The following is a 22,174-nucleotide window of genomic DNA, read 5'->3' as shown; positions in this document are numbered from 1 at the left end:
AGTACAAGCGGACGCACGTTTTAAACTATTAAGTTGTTCGAAAAAACTTTTTAAAGTACATTTTCTGCTAAGCGGTGTATGTGCAATATTTTCAACAATGATGTTACACCGTTTTGCAAAAAATTGATTAACGTTTTTAAAAACACATTTTCATGTAGCTTTGAAGATATACACATTTTTAGATGAAATTGATACCATATGCTGTTGAAAACGGGTTTGTTTACAATTTGCGACATACGCCGTTTTGAAAAAGTACCCGAGAATTATTTCATGGACAAACTCATATCGGATGTCGACGTGTTCAGTTTTAGAGTTATAATGAAATGCAAATAGCATAATGATTGTTACTCAAAATGTGTATAACAATCTAATCAATTTTTTTTTTAGCAAATTCTTCACCATTCGCTTCCTGAATTGTTCTCGATAGCGAGGGACCTTCCTTTCTTAGACGTGCGGTAAGATGCGTGGCTACAAAGCAAGACCATTCTGAAAGTGACTGGATTCGATTCTCGGACCAGATCATCGGACCATCCCAGCAAACACGGGACATAAATGCGTATGACGGCAGTGATAGACCGGCACCGGGAATTGAACCCAGCCACCCTCAGCATGGTCTTGCTTGGAATCCGTGCGGCTTACCGCGCGGCTAAGGAGGTCCTAAGGAAGGTTCTCGGTCTATAGTAGCAACGAAAGTCGGACTAATAACCCTTCCATTTCTATATGACCGTAAGAACGTGACCAGCATCGTTCTTGACAGAATATTTGTGCTTCCGAAACGTGTACATTGAGAATGGAGCCCAAGCCCCATTCATTTGGTTTTCTGTACAATTTATATAGCAGAGAAAAAACTAGATCTGTTTGGTATTGACGTAATTGACGTAATTAACCACCCGCTCCTCTTTGGCAGGTTTAGTCATCAACGTCAACAAAACCAAATCGTTGAATGTAAACACGGTGATCCCTTTCAGTTTTACAGTAGCCGGGCAATCAGTGGAAAATGTTGAAAGCTTCCAATATCTTGGTAGCCAAATGGCGTCAGACGCCGGCGTCAGACATAGGCGCACGGATCAAGAAAGCAAAGGCTGCCTTTGCGAGTTTAAGAAATATTTGGAAAAACAGGCAGATAAGTGAACGCACCAAAATACGAATTTTCAACTCTAACGTGAAATCTGTGCTGTTATACGCTAGCGAAACATGGTGTGTATCAGTGGAGAACACTCAACGGCTGCAGGTGTTCATTAACAGATGCCTGCGGTATATAATTCGGGCCTGGTGGCCTCACAACTGGATCTCAAACAACGAGCTCCATCGTCGTTGTCACCAGAGGCCGATAGCAACAGAAATTCGGGATCGGAAGTGAGGCTGGGTCGGCCACACTCTACGTAGAGGCGGAACCGAAATCTGTAAACAAGCATTAGACTGGAACCCAGCGGGACATCGCAGCAGAGGCAGACCCAGAGGCTCATGGCGGCGAAGCCTCAATAAAGAAATAAAAGAAGTCGACCGAAATCTAACCTGGCAACAGGTTAAAGCGATAGCCGGGCAACGCTTAGGATGGAGATCTTTCAAGTCGGCCCTTTGCACCACCGGAGGTGTACAGGATCCATAAGTAAGTAATTAACCACCACCGCTTTACTATCAAATGCTTCAAGGACAAAATCATATCGGATGTCGACGTGTTTAGTTCTAGGGTTTTAAGAACCATTTTGGCAATGCAAATAGCAGATTATTACTCAAAATCTGTATAACAATCTCATCAAAACTAGATTGCTTTGAGAATGTGTGGAAAGTGTAAATTAGTGGATCTCTTTGTTCACGCTCTCTTTTGCTAATAGATTGGCTAATTTTGTAAATTTTGCTACATTTTTACTTCAGTACGCTAGACAAAGCTATTCTGCCCATAAATTCATAACAGTCCCATGTAGATAGGAAATCAAGCAAACATGGGACTGTTATAAATTTATGGGCAGTATTGTCTTTAGATATATGCCAAGAAACTTGAAGAAAATTGTGCAATAATCGAAAATAAAGGAAGCAGCGAGAGACTCTCTTTTTCACATACGCCTGATTCTTAAAGCACTTGTAATCTTGTAATCTTGTAATCTTGTAATATCAACGCACCCTCTGACCATAGCCTATCTGCGTTGTATTTAAATACCACTGAGCGATACGTCTACTGGGCAACACGTCCGGTGTGCACTGCACTAAGATCTCCTTAGATGCAACCGGACCGAGATCTTACTTAAGGCTCCCAAGGGTCCGTTTCGTTGTGATATGTTGCCATAAAATAGAAATATATGCACTTGCTTTTCTAATCTACGGCAATATTTAAATTTACTAATGATATTGATTAGTGACAAGTAAATTCATTCATCGATCAGATTAGAACGAGCTCAGTGCAATTAAAATATAAACGCAATACTTATCTGCAATTCACAGAAGATGTTGGGATTGTCCTTGAAGTAATCACGTTGTGAACACAGACTTCCTGTATTGACGGTGGTTGTTATGAATATGAATACCACTGCTGATACCGGAACAATAAGATTTTCTTCATCACTGGTCGTCTGGAAAGAGGTAGATAAAAGAATTGGGCCGCTTTCACTCGCCGGCCCGCAAAACATTAGTAAGTAATTAATCTTACTACAAAGACAAAAATACAGTTCTAATAATTCTGTCTTATTAATGGATATCACACATGCCCACCTGATACTCAACTTAACCAAAAACATATCCTCAATACTTAATAAAATGATAACTGTATATAGTTTCTATTATTGTCCATATATACCTACTATTCAATCTAGGATTCCAAATCGGATAAATTAATTCAGTTGCTAACTAAAAGCTTATCCTCAACGCTTTGGCTGTCAATAGTCTCCACAATATGAACCTTAAAGGTTATAACTTTGTTCAATCCTACATCTTTTTAAATATAAACCTCAATCCTAACTGCTCCGAAACCGCTTTCAACACATAACTGCCCCGAGCACAGCCACTAAATGCGACCCACAGGACCCCAATCGAGGACGGCCTACACTATACCGTTGTGAGCTTACACCCTCTCCTGGGCTGTGCGACGCTGAAAACATGCTCCTAACGTTTGATGCCTAAAAATAAAAATAATTAAACTAATTACACTAAATCTTACACTTTTGATCGAACCCGGCTGACATTCGCGTTAAACAATGTGTTCCATAAGTGCTGATCACTCATGATAACGCCCCGAATCGGCGAATAAAATTCAGTTTAACGCAGAGTTTAAACCCTCTCTTGCGCTAAGTAATGCTGAAAACCTAACTTCTAGGAATTTGATTCGTAGAAACAAATTATACTGAAATTGATGCGTGGCAAAATAAGTTATACTATTAGCTAATTTAGTTAAACCCTGACTACCCCACATTATACTGGCCCGTTTGGAGTCATCCAGTGGCACTTGGTCTTAGCATTCGTTTTCTTTTTAAATTCTATAACAATTCTCCACGCTTACCCCCATATTAGTAATATGTAGAACGAATGCTTGACTATTACTATACTAAGTATAGTAAAAGACCGGAAGTAATAATTGGGCCAGCCACCACCACATACGCCTGATTCTTAAAGCACTATAGAAATATTTGTTTCAGCAAGTTCCTCCACTATAGCGCTTTCTGAATTGTTCTCGATAACAAGGATCCTTTCTTAGTTGAGCGATGAGATGGGCGGCTACGAAGCAATACCATGCTGAAGGTGGTTGGGTCCGAGTCACAGTTCAGTCTAGGAAATTTTCGGGTTGGAAATTTTCTCGACTTCCCTGGGCATAAAAGTATCACCGCTTCATGTTGCCGTTATACGCATAATTGTTCCATGTATATAGGAATCGTAGCAAACCTGGGACAAACATGCGTATGACGGCAGTGATATACGTAATACGTATGCAAAAATGGTAACTCCGCTTAGAAACTTTGTAGCTACTGCTGCGAAGTGGCAATGTAGAAAAAGACGTAGTACGATGGGTTTTAAAGCTGGTCCAAATTTGTTCACTGCTAGCTTGGGTTTGAACCAGATTCTGATGATCCAATTATGAAAGAATTAAATCCTACGGTGAACGAATAAAGGAAGACTAATCCATCGCAACTCGGACAAAACACGCACTCACCGGATCGAACATATCTGACTGGCTGAGTTCCGTTTTGAAGTCGGCACTACCGGCCAGGATCAGCCCGGCAATGTTTGGCTTATCGTTGGTGATGAACAGCTGGGTGGCCACCTCTGCTACTTTCCGCACGTAATTGTGACGCTTTTCCATACGAAGACGGGCAAAACGCAACGCGGACTGACCACCACGGCCGTGCTTCTTCGGCAGATCGACGGTGAATTTGTGCAGCACTTCCCGTGTGTTACCCTGGGGGATCGAAAAGAGGGAACGAGTGAGGTTTGACACGTTAAAATGATTAAAATATTACAAGGAGGGGGAACATACCTGAAGCGTACCGAACAGTGCACCGTTACCGTCCATCACAATGAAACCAAACTTATTGTCGTCCGCCAGCAGCGCCGTCAGTGCTTCGGTGTGAAACTTATTATCGCATAAGTATAGAGAGGTATTGATCGGTTTGAACGGTTCAAAGTCAATGTTGACCTTCTTTTCCTTGCCCTCTTCGGTGACGATCGTACCGCAGTAGATCACGAGTCCATTCGGAGGCACTTTGGTGTATAGTTTGAGCCGGTGCTGGACCGAGGTAATGGCGCCCAGTACGGAGAGTCGGTTGACGCGGGACTTGATGTTGGAAGCGGTACCGAACTCGTCCGCCAACATCTTGCTCACCCGGCTGATCTGATCCTTCGGGGGGATGATCAGCGAGATCATGCTCGTGCCATTGCTGCAAGTGAGAGGTAAAAAGAAAAGATCGATTGTTAGTGGAGGCGCATTCAAGGAGATTCCGATATAATTGTTTCATGAGCAGTTACGGATTTCCATATTCTGATTACCTACGATATTTCGAACTACTACGAATGTAACACATATATACTTGCGAAAAATAATACATCATTACTAATTAAGTAATACGAGAGACAGATTCACACATTTTTCCCATGAGCTAGAGTCAAACTAGCGCTATTCTGCGTAAAAGATTATGGTGGTTGGTATTGTGTTGCTTTGGCATAGTCTAAGGTGAACGTTCGTTCTTTCGCTACGGTCTAGATCTATCGTAACTATGGAAAATTCTTTCTAAATCTTCTCGTGAACCATTTGGTATCAATTAAACGTATTTCGCATCAATATGAAAAGGTTATAACCATCTATCTACGTCACATGTCAGTCATGGAAATTGAACATTTCCAGGAATAATTAAATAACGTTTCATATGTGGATTATTCGTTACTACATCAACTATTGGTGTTTTTGGTAATACTTTTGTTCAAGACTCACCAGTGATTATTTATTTTCGACGACAAAATTAGTATATAAATATCATTAATATTCAATTCAATGATATATTGAAAAAATGTTATAAAATATCAAATCAGCTCAAAGACAAATTCCTGCATGTTGAAGGTGTTACTCAAAAAACAGGTATTGAAATATGATGATTTCAAAAGGTGATAATAGGTTTGAAAAATGAATCGTTTTAAAAAATGGTATTTTTATATTTTCTCCGACTAACCATCTAGCTAGGTCTATAGTTAAGAACAACGATAATTTCTCAACAGGGATCACGTCATTTAAACATTTTAAATCATTTGAAATATCTCATATATGTAGAATAGTTCAATTAATTGAACACTCTTCCGGAAACATCCTGAACATCTTTATTCTGTAACCTTAAGCCAAGCCTAAATCGAATCACTATGAATAAAGTTCTCAATTGTTGAAGAATAATTTCTTGGTAGTTTGATGTGCCTGTATTGCAACAGGCAACAGTGCAAGTTTCGGAAGATTCAAACAGACTACTAAAATTTATATTTCATAGCTACATTTTTGCTGTTCTGCATAGCTTTACCATATTAACCTGTGATAATTTACAGACACGTGGTAGCGGTGGAATTGAAGTTCTTACTCGTATTATCCCTTCATTCCATTAAAAAACTCCAAATCTCGGGTACTTATTCAAAATGACGTATGTGATTTCGTAAACAAAGATTCAATGGTCGATTAGTCCGATCTGATGGCACTCCCACGCAAACCAACACCATCACCAGGTAGCCGAAGCCTTCCCCTATCTGTCTATGGTTATGGTTTTCGTGGGAGGGCTATCAGATCGGACAAATCGACGTTAGAATCTTTGTTTACAAAACCACATACGTCCTTTTGAATAAGTACCCGAGAAATGCTTTTGAATGTCTTATTCATGGAACAACGATGAAGATGATTTTATGAGCGTTAAGGCTAATATAGCATTCACAACGAAAGGTGAAATGTTTAGCGATACAAATGTTGGCAAGCATGTTATCTTGTTGCTCATCCCCCGCAACGTAGCAGTGGGAAGTAATTTCCTCTTCTCTAAATTGGTCTATTTATAGCAACAAAGGAAATGGGATCTCCCTAAATGCGTCACCAATGTTGTAGTCACAAGCTGACTCCCGGTGGCAGCACAAAAGTGTAGTGTCACCAATTCCGCGTAGCATGTCCTGCGCAATTTTCACAGCAACTTAACGGTTGGGTTTCTTCGGTTGGCTCCATGCGTAAATAGTATCAACCTGGGAGTATGAACTGGAGAAAGAGCACGCTGTTAAATCGCGTCGAGCTACCTCTGCTCTAATGTTGTGAAGTAAACAAAGCATCTTCTACTTCGTCAGTATGTCGTCATTCGCAAGCAGTGTGATCGTTTGCTGCATCATTGGATGGATTCACCAGACCAAACCAAATCCTACCAGCCACCGCAGCCCGCAGCGCGGATGATGTCGAACAAATAATAAATACCAATGTGGGGCGACACAAAGGAAATTCAATTCCGATACACATATGTACTGTAGGTAGCTTGATATTTTTTCGCGAAAGCAAGGTGAAAAGTCAGCTGTGGGTGAGAAATTCAGCCCTAGCAGTGGTAGTGGGTGGTCGACGATGATGGGCAGTCCGGAAGGAAGCGTCTGACATCGAAGGCGTCTCGCACGCGGCACAAATACCAGCCACGTACAGGGATGCCAATAGCTAGTGTTTATCAAAGACATTCAAATTTATTTTTTTAGAGCATTCAATTGGAGTTACCGTTTTGACTATATTCCCGAACAGACTTATATTTCATTATAATTGTCCAACAATGAAATAACGTTAAAAATTTTGCTTTTTATCTTTTATTGTTAACAATGGACTAGCTTATGATGGCCATTTGATCATTGTGTGCAGTAGATAGATCTAGTTCCGGAATAGATTTTTTAACCAGCAGTTTCTCTATTAGAAGCGTTTCAATAATATTCCCAATCCCTATCGAAAAAAAGAAACTTAAAAAGATCATTTTAAAAATTTATTAATTCAATGAATGAACCTGATAGTAGTCTCACGTAAAACAACACTATCAACAGGTAGGAGAAGACTTTTCCTACGTATTGGTGGTTTTGATCCACACGGGAGTGGAATCGTCGAATTTGTCAACTGGCCACAAAAGCAGATATTATTTGTTTCAAAATTTTGTTGGTGAGTTAAACATTATTCACCAGAGTCAGTTTTGTTATACACTCCCGGCCAAAAGTGTGGATTCATCCTCGAAAAATATAGGCAAAAGTTTTAGGCCGTACTTTTGCCGTCTTACATCCGATTTCAGGTATTGTTAGCTCAGTACATAGATTATGAGTAGATCTTGCATCGTAGATGTTTGAAACGAATTTTTTTAATTTTTTTATCTACCTACTAGAATGTTACCCTAAGATACACATTTTTCTTAAATTTATGTTGTGGTGAAAATATGTTTATTTTTCTCGAAAATGAGCCGACAAAACTTCAAAACAAAAAGTGGAATGAAACTCAATTTTAATCATATTTGACACAATCCACGCACTTCTACACCAAGGGACCAAAATTTCAAACTGAAAATTAGGATCCAATATCCGTAGGTCAGGAAAACATACAAATTGTATTACAAGAAAAACATTTCTTCCACTGAAAAATGTTTTCGGAACATTGTTTAATAGCCAATCAAAGTAGCAGACTTTTAGTATAAAAAAAGACTCCCTAATCATTTTTTTTACAAATGTGCTCTATTGCACCTATTTGGGTGAAAATGTATTGATGAATACGTAATTAAATACAGTTTTTAATGATCTTTTTGTGTGCACATTGTATTGCTTCGAAAATTTTAGTTTACATGAAATATTTGTACTTTAAAAACAGTGACATTGAAATGGTGTCGCGTTACGAAAATAGTCGTATAATAGATACTAGACAAAAGGTACAAACATTGGAAAAGTAATATTTCGGATTCTCTTAGTACTCGTCAGCTTTCTTTTCGTGTATTAAGATCCAAAATCGGACCATTTTCCATGAAGTTACACTAGGTACAAAAATATGGTGTCGCGTTACGTGAATTGAATGTGCTTCTGTAATAAGGGATAAAATGCTTTCGGTTTATTGAAACAGTATCACAATGGTTTCTTTCAAGTAGTTTAGGGCTTGTACATGAATAGCGTAACAAAATTGAGGGTGTGTCATTTGGTAACTCGCCATACTACAAAAAAAGGTTACCATACAAAAATGTTACGGAGTGGTGGGAAATTACGAATGTTTAGTGTTTGGTGGCCCCTTTGGGGTCGTCCGTTAATAAGTCACTTGAGACTGAGTTTTTTTTTTCGAATAAATTGTGAGGCTTTTTTAATCCTCTCTCTTTTCCACGCAATATATGAGTAAACGTAACTAACAGTTTGCTGACGAACACGGTTTCCTTCTACCATGTCACGAACCGTCAAACTTGTTTGCCAAGTATGATTATATTTTTTTCAATGGTTCGTTTATTTGAAAAACTCATCTGACGTGAAGCGTTACGGAGCCGCAGTTATGTTTTTAAATACAAGTTTTATCTTGATTTTTAAACATATTATTAGCTTTCAGGAACCGAAAGACTCGTGTTTTCTTTTCTCCATTTAATTTGATGATTTTTAATATTTTAGTTAATTTTCCTTTCGTTCGCTCTCACTAGCTCGGCATTTTTCATTCTTTGACCAAGATCGTCACAGCCGAGTACGTCAGCGCTCAAAGAAGATGCTGTGAACATACGTCAATTTAGTCGATATTTCATCTTAAGAACTTTAACAGAGATTTTCACAGTCAATATCGGTGAAATAATTTAAGAGTGTTAGTTGGTAGTCGAAAATATAATGAATAGCGTCAGGCAAAAAAACTTCACCAAACCAATGCATCGAAAAAGGTTAACAGAGAGTTGCTGAGTGATAAATTGAAAAAAAAAAATCCATTTTATGTTAATCGAGATGAACCAGCATTGGGCTGGTTCGTTAATAAAGACATATTATGTCAGGCATCCTAATGAACTTCGCTTTGACCTGAATGAATATACAATAATAAGACAATTATTTTACACCAGGATATAAACACTATTTTCAAAATTGAGTATTTATTTTCTGAGTAGTGTTGATGATAGCGTAAAGATTGCAAATGTAGTTAAAAGTAGTGCACTCAGGGCACGACGCATACGTTCTTGTGATAAACATTGGTTGAGACATAAGACGTATTCCAATCTTTTCGGAAATAAATAAAAAGTTGAAAACAGACAACGTTCCAGTAGAAACGTAGAATAAAAAACGACAGAAATATTCCTCTTCAACATTGCTGAGCTTCTTGGGCCATCATAACCTTTCAAAATGGTTAACGTAGAAAAAAGGCAATATAGAACTTTTCAGTGTAAAAAAACTCACTTCTAGGGGGATCGATCGTCATACCGGGTCATACTTGTGTGTGACTAATATAAAAATAGGAAAACCCATTACCATTTAATTGTTTCTAAAACTGAATATGTGATACTAATGGAATTGGTTCAGTTCTATATTTGTGCCGGTTAGTCCCTCAAACTTTAATAACTGAAACTCCAGATCGTAACCACCAACTCGAACTACATTCAAAAATAGATAATGTGATAATATTCTGTGTCGAATATAACATGTCGCATCGAAATCGGCTGAAATTACGTATTCTATCAACGATAAACACGTTTGCGTAACGCGACACCATTTGCAGGAGACTGTTTGTCGATCAGCGTAACGCGGCGGTGTTCATATCAATTCAGTTATTTTCATTATAATTTCCGTTTTTTCCTGCGATTTTAATTCACAGCCTCATTTCTGTTGATGTATACGAGAAATGCTTAGAATAAATCTAGACTCCAAACCATATACCAGAGCTGAAAAACGCAATTGCATTTCAAAATGCAAAAAAGTGCAATTCAGCGATGGTGTCGCGTTACGAAATGCAGCGCGCTATATTTATCATATTCAAAGCGAAAAATCTCAAAATGAATATTCTATCAGAAAGGAAATTTAGTGAGGATAATTTTACACCTGTTTAATCATATGTCCCCGAGGCTAATTTTCGAATGCAGACCTAATTTCTCGCTGAAAGTCGGCTCCTTCATAGAGATGAGTGACGTTTAACGCTCGCACACTGATGTGCAATTCGGCATGTGTAAATACATGTTTGTTTTCCTTCTGCTCATAACCTCAAAATTGATTGAGTCATCACAATGGTTGCGAAGGAGTCAAAAAATATATGGAAATATACTCATTTTTACCCAAACTTTGCTGAGTAGCACCGTCTAGGAGTGTTTGTTTTCCTTTTATCGCCACTCACACATTCGGACGTGAGAATCTCAATGGTGTCGCGTTACGCTGGAATGTGTCATTTGACAGCCAATGATGAAATTACAGGGGGATTTTTTTTATTTTCAAAGATCAAAATAGAGTTTCTTACCCATTCCCGGCATAATGACAGCATTATTTAATGAATCGCCTACTTTGAGCGGCACACTAGGAGTTAACTTTCGGAAATCAGTATGGCGAAAGGCATCTAAAGTCGAAAATAATCACCTTAATAAAAAAACTGGTTAATCCACCTACAGTGAGATTTTGACCCTTCCTTAGTTATAAGTAAATGGTATTACCAGTATTTGAAACGAGATAAAGCTATTGTGACGACATGATTAGTAACAATCGTAACACTAGTTAGCATACTACACCCAATATTTTTTTTTACACGGTTGGTATTCTTTAAATTCCCGGTTAACCTGATTTTTCACAGCTTTTTAAATACCGTCAACTGGGGGGAAGATGATCATTGAGGTGAAGATGATCATTTGATGTGTCAGTCAAAAGTGCCAATTTTTTTTATGAAACGGTAGTCAACAATATTCTCCGTTCAAGTAATGTTACCGCTAGGTAGAAATCCGAGTTTTTCGATTATAATCATGAAAATGTATTTGAAGAAAGAGAGAGATAGTCATAAATGACGCTATTTTCGTTTCAAATATTGACTTCGTAGACTTCTTTACGTAGTAAATTCAACATTCATACAAATAACCTAGTGTATTTTGACTACTAGGTCATAATGATTTTAGTAGAGCTGTCTTGATCAACCTCACCCCAAACCAGATTACTCAAAAAATGTGTGATAATTTAATTTATTTTAATAAATGCGAACGCATTTCAGAAAACTAAAGTTGTTGATTATTGCAACGTATAGCAGTACATGTTTTGAAAATATTTGTTTCGATTTAAAATGTAAACACACATTGTTATTGCATGTTTTGTCTTAAAAATGATCATCTTCCCCCCAGTTGACGGTACCACCTGATTTTTCTTTGATTTTTTGTGAATTTTTTCATGGGATTAACTCATAGTTTCATCAACGATGAAGGTCGTAATCAACTAAAACCCACCCGTGTAAAAAAAGAACCGGTTGTATATTGTACTCGTAATTTCCAGAGACCTCGATATTAATTAATCCAGAACTAACTAAATCAGTCATCGATCTGGGCGAAACTCAATAGCGTAGCGTTCAACAATAACATATATTTCGCCTTATGAATGCCTAATTTTGTAAAACTAATCTTGTTTAATACCTTAAAAATGAGCGAGATTTACACGGTAGTTAATTTCAGAATTTGCACATATACGCTCACATACATGCATATAAGTGATCTATTAGTGTCTCAAACCATGCTCACATTTGCTATCTAGCTTCCACTGAAGAAATTTTTGAAATCCCTTTCAATGTTTAGGTTTTTGCTTTTCTGAAAAGATTTTTTTGAACATGCTTCTATATGTTCCTCGATTAAAATCATTTGTTTTTTTGAAACAAATCAGAAAAATAGGCATATTTCCATATCATATCATTTGTTATAATTATATTTTCATTATTAAAGTTAATTTGTTCCAAATACCATACATTTTATTTCATAATTCACGAAGATTTCTAGATAGATTAATACGTAACACATCTGCGTAACGCATACAAAGTAAAATTAGAGACACTCATTGTCAAATATTGGTAGGCCACTGTATGTGATTCATTGATGTTTATGACAGGAATCAACGTTCCTGAATTTTGTGGGACGTGTAATACTGCAAAGGGATCCACTTCTGATTAAAAAATAGCTATTCTTGCTAAATATCGTTTGAAAAAGCTTTTGATTTAAATTAACGAGGTATAGCACGTATTTCAGTCACAGCGATTGCTTTTCCGGCATACTTCAATTCAATTCCCGGAATAAGCAATTTTCACTAAATCTCTCAACATCTAAATCTCTCATTCTCTCTCGGGACAGTAGAAAATGTGACGTTAACAAAAATATGCACTTTCCACGTCAACGTGATGCCAGATGGTAAAATTTACAATCATTTTTATTTGGTTGAGAAGATATATTCACTCATCCAAATACTTGAAAAAAATATTTTTTCCCTTTTGAACTCGAGAGAATCATAAATAACATGATAGCGTCAACGTATTAGACAGTTTTCCTATTAACGATGAAGGAATAATTTCAGCAGGTCAACGAATTCCAAGAGTCCCTTTACTTGGTATTCATTGACTACGAAAAAGCTTTCGACCGTCTCAATCACGAGAATATGTGGGGCGCCCTGAGACGCAAGGGGGTTCCTGAGAAAATCATCGGCCTCATCGAAGCACAGTACGAGGCCTTTTCGTGTAGAGTGCTGCACAATGGGGTCCTGTCCGACCCTTTCCGGGTCGTAGCTGGTGTGAGGCAAGGATGTATTCTATCACCATTACTGTTCCTCATCGTAATCGATGAGATTCTGGTAGATGCGATTGACCGTGAACCAAACCGCGGGCTGTTATGGCAGCCTATAACCATGGAGCACCTAAACGACTTCGAATTGGCGGATGACGTAGCACTACTCGCGCAACGGCGCTCTGATATGCAGAGTAAGCTCAACGACCTTGCCGATCGCTCCTCCTCGGCAGGTTTAGTCATCAACGTCAACAAAACCAAATCGTTGGATGTAAACACGGTGACTCCTTCCAGTTTCACAGTAGCCGGGCAACCAGTGGAGAATGTTGAAAGCTTCCAATATCTTGGTAGCCAAATGGCGTCAGACGGCGGTACCAAGATCGACATAGGCGCACGGATCAAGAAAGCAAGGGCTGCCTTTGCGAGTTTAAGAAATATCTGGAAAACAGGCAGATAAGTGAACGCACCAAAATACGAATTTTCAACTCTAACGTGAAATCTGTGCTGTTATACGCTAGCGAAACATGGTGTGGAGAACACTCAACGGCTGCAGGTGTTCATTAACAGATGCCTGCGGTATATAATTCGGGCCTGGTGGCCTCACAATTGGATCTCAAACAACGAGCTCCATCGTCGTTGTCACCAGAGGCCGATAACAACAGAAATTCGGTATCGGAAGTGGGGCTGGGTCGGCCACACTCTACGTAGGGGCGGAAACGAAATCTGTAAGCAAGCATTAGACTGGAACCCAGCGGGACATCGCAGCAGAGGCAGACCCAGAGGCTCATGGCGGCGAAGCCTCAATAAAGAAATAAAAGAAGTCGACCGAAATCTAACCTGGCAACAGGTTAAAGCGATAGCCGGGCATCGCTCAGGATGGAGATCTTTCAAGTCGGCCCTTTGCACCACCGGAGGTGTACAGGATCCATAAGTAAGTAAGTAAGTAATAATTTCATACTAAATGTGTGTATGTGTGTGTATTGTTGAATTTGATAACGATCGGTCGTTGCGTTTAAAAGTTATAAGGAAAATGGCACATCGAACCATATTGGCACCACATAAGGTAGGTGTCTTGAGTAAATACGAGAAAGGCAGTATCACTACTCGGTGAATTAAGTTGGGTTTTTAATCTACAGATTAAGTTCAACACCGAATTGTGCGAGATAAATGAGAGGCTTTTTTTTTAAATTATCAATCATAAACCTACGGCTTCCAAACAGTATAAATCATTAGTTCAATCAAAGTTAATTGCCTATTTCCGGGGATTAAACCACCCGACTTGGACGTTAATTTACAATGTTATGGAAACTCATATGTGAATATGTACGTTATGTGGAAGATATTGATTTGAAAAATGTATTGGAGGTAACCACTTTCCCTTCGATGGGACTCGAACCCATGACCCTACAGTACGCTAGACTGGTGCTTTAACCAACTAAGCTACGAAGGACCTCCGTCGGCCTTCGCAACCTAGCGGCTACTGAACGAGCTCGAGATTCCCAAATTGGACGCATAGTCAAATCACTCGCAATCCATTTCTCAAGCCAATACTTCCACATGTGTATTGTACACGTCCACAGTAGAGGAGCGTGAGTATTTAGAATGTCTGGCGGCTATACACATTCTTCATCAGCAACGGTACTGATCAAGTGAGGTTGTGTAAGCATTTGCCAGTCGGTCGTCAAGCTCAGACCCGACCGCATTGCGTAGGCAAGAGCACGCAACTCAGGTTCAGTTCAATCAAAGTTAATTGCCTATTTCCGGGGATTAAACCACCCGACTTGGACGTTAATTTACAATGTTATGGAAACTCATATGTGAATATGTACGTTATGTGGAAGATATTGAAGGTTGCGAAGGCCGACGGAGGTCCTTCGTAGCTTAGTTGGTTAAAGCACCAGTCTAGCGTACTGTAGGGTCATGGGTTCGAGTCCCATCGAAGGGAAAGTGGTTACCTCCAATACATTTTTCAAATCAATATCTTCCACATAACGTACATATTCACATATGAGTTTCCATAACATTGTAAATTAACGTCCAAGTCGGGTGGTTTAATCCCCGGAAATAGGCAATTAACTTTGATTGAACTGAACCTGAGTTGCGTGCTCTTACGCAATGCGGTCGGGTCTGAGCTTGACGACCGACTGGCAAATGCTTACACAACCTCACTTGATCAGTACCGTTGCTGATGAAGAATGTGTATAGCCGCCAGACATTCTAAATACTCACGCTCCTCTACTGTGGACGTGTACAATACACATGTGGAAGTATTGGCTTGAGAAATGGATTGCGAGTGATTTGACTATGCGTCCAATTTGGGAATCTCGAGCTCGTTCAGTAGCCGCTAGGTTGCGAAGGCCGACGGAGGTCCTTCGTAGCTTAGTTGGTTAAAGCACCAGTCTAGCGTACTGTAGGGTCATGGGTTCGAGTCCCATCGAAGGGAAAGTGGTTACCTCAATACATTTTCAAATCAATATCTTCCACATAACGTACATATTCACATATGAGTTTCCATAACATTGTAAATTAACGTCCAAGTCGGGTGGTTTAATCCCCGGAAATAGGCAATTAACTTTGATTGAACTGAACCTGAGTTGCGTGCTCTTGCCTACGCAATGCGGTCGGGTCTGAGCTTGACGACCGACTGGCAAATGCTTACACAACCTCACTTGATCAGTACCGTTGCTGATGAAGAATGTGTATAGCCGCCAGACATTCTAAATACTCACGCTCCTCTACTGTGGACGTGTACAATACACATGTGGAAGTATTGGCTTGAGAAATGGATTGCGAGTGATTTGACTATGCGTCCAATTTGGGAATCTCGAGCTCGTTCAGTAGCCGCTAGGTTGCGAAGGCCGACGGAGGTCCTTCGTAGCTTAGTTGGTTAAAGCACCAGTCTAGCGTACTGTAGGGTCATGGGTTCGAGTCCCATCGAAGGAAAGTGGTTACCTCAATACATTTTCAAATCAATATCTTCCACATAACGTACATATTCACATATGAGTTTCCATAACATTGTAAATTAACGTCCAAGTCGGGTGGTTTAATCCCCGGAAATAGGCAATTAACTTTGATTGAACTGAACCTGAGTTGCGTGCTCTTGCCTACGCAATGCGGTCGGGTCTGAGCTTGACGACCGACTGGCAAATGCTTACACAACCTCACTTGATCAGTACCGTTGCTGATGAAGAATGTGTATAGCCGCCAGACATTCTAAATACTCACGCTCCTCTACTGTGGACGTGTACAATACACATGTGGAAGTATTGGCTTGAGAAATGGATTGCGAGTGATTTGACTATGCGTCCAATTTGGGAATCTCGAGCTCGTTCAGTAGCCGCTAGGTTGCGAAGGCCGACGGAGGTCCTTCGTAGCTTAGTTGGTTAAAGCACCAGTCTAGCGTACTGTAGGGTCATGGGTTCGAGTCCCATCGAAGGGAAAGTGGTTACCTCAATACATTTTTCAAATCAATATCTTCCACATAACGTACATATTCACATATGAGTTTCCATAACATTGTAAATTAACGTCCAAGTCGGGTGGTTTAATCCCCGGAAATAGGCAATTAACTTTGATTGAACTGAACCTGAGTTGCGTGCTCTTGCCTACGCAATGCGGTCGGGTCTGAGCTTGACGACCGACTGGCAAATGCTTACACAACCTCACTTGATCAGTACCGTTGCTGATGAAGAATGTGTATAGCCGCCAGACATTCTAAATACTCACGCTCCTCTACTGTGGACGTGTACAATACACATGTGGAAGTATTGGCTTGAGAAATGGATTGCGAGTGATTTGACTATGCGTCCAATTTGGGAATCTCGAGCTCGTTCAGTAGCCGCTAGGTTGCGAAGGCCGACGGAGGTCCTTCGTAGCTTAGTTGGTTAAAGCACCAGTCTAGCGTACTGTAGGGTCATGGGTTCGAGTCCCATCGAAGGGAAAGTGGTTACCTCCAATACATTTTTCAAATCAATATCTTCCACATAACGTACATATTCACATATGAGTTTCCATAACATAAATCATTAGTTTTCTGTGCAGTGAGCCGGGAATCGGGTCCATAGACCCAAGTCATGATTTACCCTATTCACTCAAGTGCATGATATGCATCGGCCAAATGTTTGGGGTCATTCTACTGATGTGAGTTTTAATTCAATTTTAGTCGAATTTTGTCTAAGGTACAGTTTCGACGTTTAGTTTGGAAACTCATTTTCTTCGATGTGTTTTTTGCCTGAATTTGAAATGTTTACTCCAGAGATTAACCTTCAGGCAGCGCCTCAAAAATAAAACTCACACTTATATAGGAGTTCGAGCATATCGACCCGGATTTGACTTGGCAATATTCCAGGCATTTATCAGCCAAATTGACATGTTTACATACCCAAAAAATTGTGTGATCGACAGTTTGCCACTTTGTCTATTTTTATTCTTGAAAACGTGCTAAAACTACTTAACATGTGATAAAAATGTGACGCAGAAAATATTCTCGAAGCTGTTCTATATTCTCCAAATAAATCTAGAATTCAAATCCTTTGTCTACCAATTCAATTACTCTTAGTACAAAATTGAAAGTAACCCATCACATCGTACTTCGAACTAGTTTTTCTACCAGGTCAACTAGACTCGGTAGAAAATTGAAAGCAACCAGGGTTTGCAGAAATCTCTCTCAATAGATAACGAACAAATTTGTCATGAGGGATAGGCATCCCGCATCCGAATCAGTGCTTCACTGTGACAGCTTATGACAGTCTTTTACGGTATGCTACTTATCGTATATGTATACAGAGATGATAGGTGAAAAACTTTTTCATTCTCTTTTGAATTCAATTCCTGGACATTTTTGAACATATCTAAATCGTAAATCATGGGTGGGTTTGCTATCGATTTTCTAGCTGACCTGGTAGATGAATTTGCTTTCCATCTGCCACAAAATTAAAGCTATGGTAGTGAGACACCGGGCGGCAGCACAAACACTCACTTGAAACACGTGGTTGTTGGTTAGCAATTGTACTTCCCCCTCAAGTTCAGAATGATTTGAAGGACTTAGGACATCGTATTTAGGAAAAAGGAAGTCCCGTTTGTTTATCATATGTGGTTAGGACATACTTTAATCATAAATAATTCACATGGCCTCTAATGGCCTGTATTGTATCGATATAATGGGTTGTTATTGATTTTGTACCGTGCGTTATTGCCAAAAAAATCCCAATTTAAGAAGAATTTGGAGAACATAGCTAGAGTGCTTTGAGAGTAGGTCGTATGTGAAAGAGAGTCTCGTTTAACGCATAACGTTTTTTATTTTTATTTTATTTTTAATAAAACCAGATTAATTTACCACTATCTATAATGGGGTGAAGATGGCGAACGGTACGTGAAGGAAGCGAATGAACCACGTGTTGTATCAGCTGTTGGGAAAAACAACCATCGTTCACACCGCGAACCACGGAAGACTGCGGTGGGCCGAGTACGTAGCCAGAATGTCGGACCAAATGGGCGAAATTTATCATGCGAACAGTTTTCTTCTTTTTCTTCTTCTTGGCATTACATCCTCACACTGGGACAGAGCCGCCTAGCAGCTTAGTGTTCATTAGGCACTTCCACAGTTATTAACCGCGAGGTTTCTAAGCCAGGTTACCATTTTTGCATTCGTATATCACGAGGCTAGCACGATAATACTTTTATGCCCAGGGAAGTCGAGACAATTTCCAATCCGAAAATTGCCTAGACCGGCACCGGGAATCAAACCCAGCCACCCTCAGCATGGTCTTGCTTTGTAGCTGCGCGTCTTACCGCACGGCTAAGGAGGGCGAACAGTTTTACCATTACATATTCTGAAGCTCATTTCAGAGAAAAGAAAACACCGAATTCTATCTTTATGGACCTAGGGTAAAATGCCTAATAGTGGACCCCCTAGTAGCGAAATTTTGATCTTCTTGGCATAAGGAGTGGAAATTTTCAACATATTAATTTCGCATGATATCTTATAAGTATCAAGTTCTGCATCACTTCTTTCCGACACTCAAAAACACGACGTTATTCATTGATATTAACAAGTCTGAATCAATTCCTAAAATAGACCCCTTGTGGCTCCATAATAGTCGACACAATAATTTTCATGCTCCATTTCGGGATGTTCTCTTCCCTATTATGGAAACAAAAAAATATTACTATTATGGACCCAAAAAAATCCTATGATGGACACCCTCGTGTTTGTTTTTTATTAAAATTTCAAAAAAATCATCTATTTTCACTTTTCACAGCATTACCTAATTAAATCACTAGAATGTAAAGTAGGTTCTCCCGATAGAATTACGTAGAAAAATGTTTACATTATGCTGTAATAATGCAAATATGGCTGGAGGGTCCACTATTGGTTAGGGGTCCAGTGTTGGACATTATACCCTATACTGGTCCCAACAGCATCGAAACCGTCTCCGAACAAGATTCAACAGGTAATGAGTTACCAAACATTACATGAGCTTCAATTTGATGATGGGCTTTTGATCGATCTGCACGTTTGTGGTAGAACCTGTGTCCTGTGTGAATATTTTTATCTCCTCAGTCAAAAAGGCGCCGCGTGATCAATTATTCAATCTCTACACTGTTTCACTTTACCAGCAGTCAAAGACATGTGGTGAACCATCACGGACTGGAGTAACAGATTATCAGCAGATTTCCGCAGATTTCATCAGAACTCGAGAAAACTTCCAAACGGAATCCAGAAGAATTCCCACTGGATTCCTTTCGGTATCATTGAGAGATACCCATAGGAATCTGTAAGGAATACACTTTATAATAATTATAATGGAGGATTTGGGTCAGAATCTCTTGTTGATTTGCTTCGGAATTGCTCCGGAGTCGTTAGAAGATTTGCTTCTGAATTCCTTGACTATTTCTTTCAGAACACTTAGACGATTTGCTCCGGAATCCTTATAGAACCTTATAGACTCGAAAACTATTGAAACGATCAGCGTGAACATTTGTATGTAGAGGTTTTTGGGGCCGGGGAAGGTTCTTAAGATGGTTCGAGATCCCTCCCCCCTTTGGAAAGGGGGGCTCTCATACAAATGAAACAAACATTTCTGAATAAGTCGAGAACTAATCAGAGAATAAATCCATTTCAGGCGAAACGGAGTTTGTCGGGTCTGCTAGTATCAAATTATTTGTTTCTAAATTCCTCGACGATCGGAATCCCTCTGATGAATTGCTGCGAAATCCTTCGATGGTTTGCTTCAACGTCCCTGAGGGATTCTTTACGAAATTATTGGACGATTTGCTTCAGAATACATCGATGGTCTGCATTGAAATTCCTTGAAGATTTAGTTCGGCCCTGGGAGGGAGCTCTCGATATATCAAATAAATATACACTGTCGTCATGCAACAAGTAAATTTTCAACAATCAACGTAGGCGCCACCTGGAAACTAAACTTAATTTTGTTTTGCGTGTTATTCTTGTTATATTGCCTACAAAAATTTGCTTGCCGAGAGTTTCGTTTTCAGCTTGCACTGACAGCTAGATTTCGGCTCGGCTTGGTCTTGGTTCGGACTCTCTCGACGATTTACTCCAGAATCACTCAACGATTTGCTTCAACATCTTTAGAGGATTCATTTCGGAATCATTAAGGGATTCTTTACGGAATCATTCGAGGATTCGCTACAGAATACATGGACGGTTTGCTTTGCAATTCCTCGAAGATTTAGATCGAACCACCTCGATGATTCAAAATCCTTCGACGATTTCCAAGGAACATTGCCTACGAAATCCCTGGAACATTCCCGTTGAAACTCTTCGAGCATTCCCGTCAGAATTCCTGGAGGATTCCATTCTCTAGAAGATTCTCATTGGAATCCCTGAAATATTTCCGTCCGCTTCTCATCGGAAAACATGTCCAATTTTTTCTCACCCACTCCGCTCGGTAGAAACATTTTTCTTGTATCATTACAGTTTGTCCCTTGTCTGCACAACACCAATCATGAGAAGTCTGCATCAACTCTACCCACGGACAAGTTATAACGCTATCAGAGTGAATGTAAATAAGAGTGGCGACACTGTCAGAATTGGAACAGAATTCATCTGTCATTCCCATACAAAATCGTGTTCCAAACGAGCAGGAGACCTGTCAAATGCAGCACATGTCGCCACTCTTAATTACATACACTCTGAACGCTATAAAGTTATAATAAACGCAAATTTATAAAAACAAAAACTTTTGAAGAATATTTCCAAGGGCTAATATTAGGTTGAAGAAAGAATGTTTTCCGGTTTCATTATCCTTCCACGCTGTTTCCTCTTATCAATAATGTGAATACGATGCTTACTGATACTACAATCGTTGTTGACGATTTTGCCCCACTTTCCCTTAATAAATAATGGAAGTTAATTGATCTTTCGAGGAAAAATATCGAAAACAATCTCTAACGTATCTTTTGTCGATATTTTTGCAATTTATTGATAGTTTTAAAGTGCTGGTGTAATGAGGCATGCTTTTAAAAACTCATATTGGTCAATTCGAAGTGTTTCTGCTAGAACTTAAACAGAACTTCAATACCGGCTTTTGATTGATAACAATCTGACATCCGTTTGAACACTTTTGCACTATATTATGAAATAGCATGAAGTCAAGTGGACTGCATTTTCCAATCATAGTTATATTTAAAAAACAAAACTGGCACCTCCTGCAGCATATTTACGTACGTACATATTGGCGTAGGTAGAATTAATGGATCAATGCGCGTCGGTCAGTTAGAGGAAATCATCAGCGGTGGCCAGCGGGACGGGGGTTTACACGTACACAAGAAAATCGTCATCATCGTCACTGCACCACGAGGATTTAGACTCGCATTAGGACGAAACCCAGTGGGGTGGAGTGGGATATGATAATAGTAGACTTAGTGTGTGGGTGGGAAGGGATCTAATAGGAGCGTACGAGATGCGAGAGGGAGAGTTCTCTTTTTCTTGGAAAGAGAGTGAGTCACAATTCTCTTACCATACAGTAGGGAAG

At 39.5% G+C, this 22,174-nt stretch overlaps 1 protein-coding gene across 3 annotated transcripts in view; it reads right to left on the bottom strand.

The window, feature by feature from the left end:
* Positions 1 to 22,174, bottom strand: part of LOC134225046 (eukaryotic peptide chain release factor subunit 1) — a 66,589-nt gene that overhangs the window by 28,427 nt on the left and 15,988 nt on the right. For all 3 annotated transcript variants that reach the window (XR_009983147.1, XM_062704802.1, XM_062704803.1), the window contains exons 3-4: positions 4,463 to 4,862; positions 4,139 to 4,384 (exon numbers count right to left, since the gene is read on the bottom strand). Coding sequence is in view for 2 of the 3 variants with exons in the window: in XM_062704802.1 (XP_062560786.1) it covers positions 4,139 to 4,384; positions 4,463 to 4,862 (646 nt within the window). In the remaining variant the exon portion in view is untranslated. The remainder of the gene's footprint in view (positions 1 to 4,138; positions 4,385 to 4,462; positions 4,863 to 22,174) is intronic.

Source organism: Armigeres subalbatus, chromosome 3 (assembly GCF_024139115.2).
Source record: "Armigeres subalbatus isolate Guangzhou_Male chromosome 3, GZ_Asu_2, whole genome shotgun sequence".
NCBI classification, from domain to species: domain Eukaryota; kingdom Metazoa; phylum Arthropoda; class Insecta; order Diptera; family Culicidae; genus Armigeres; species Armigeres subalbatus.
The sequence above is the reverse complement of the archived record's forward strand: the minus strand, read 5'-3'. Positions and strand labels throughout refer to the sequence as shown.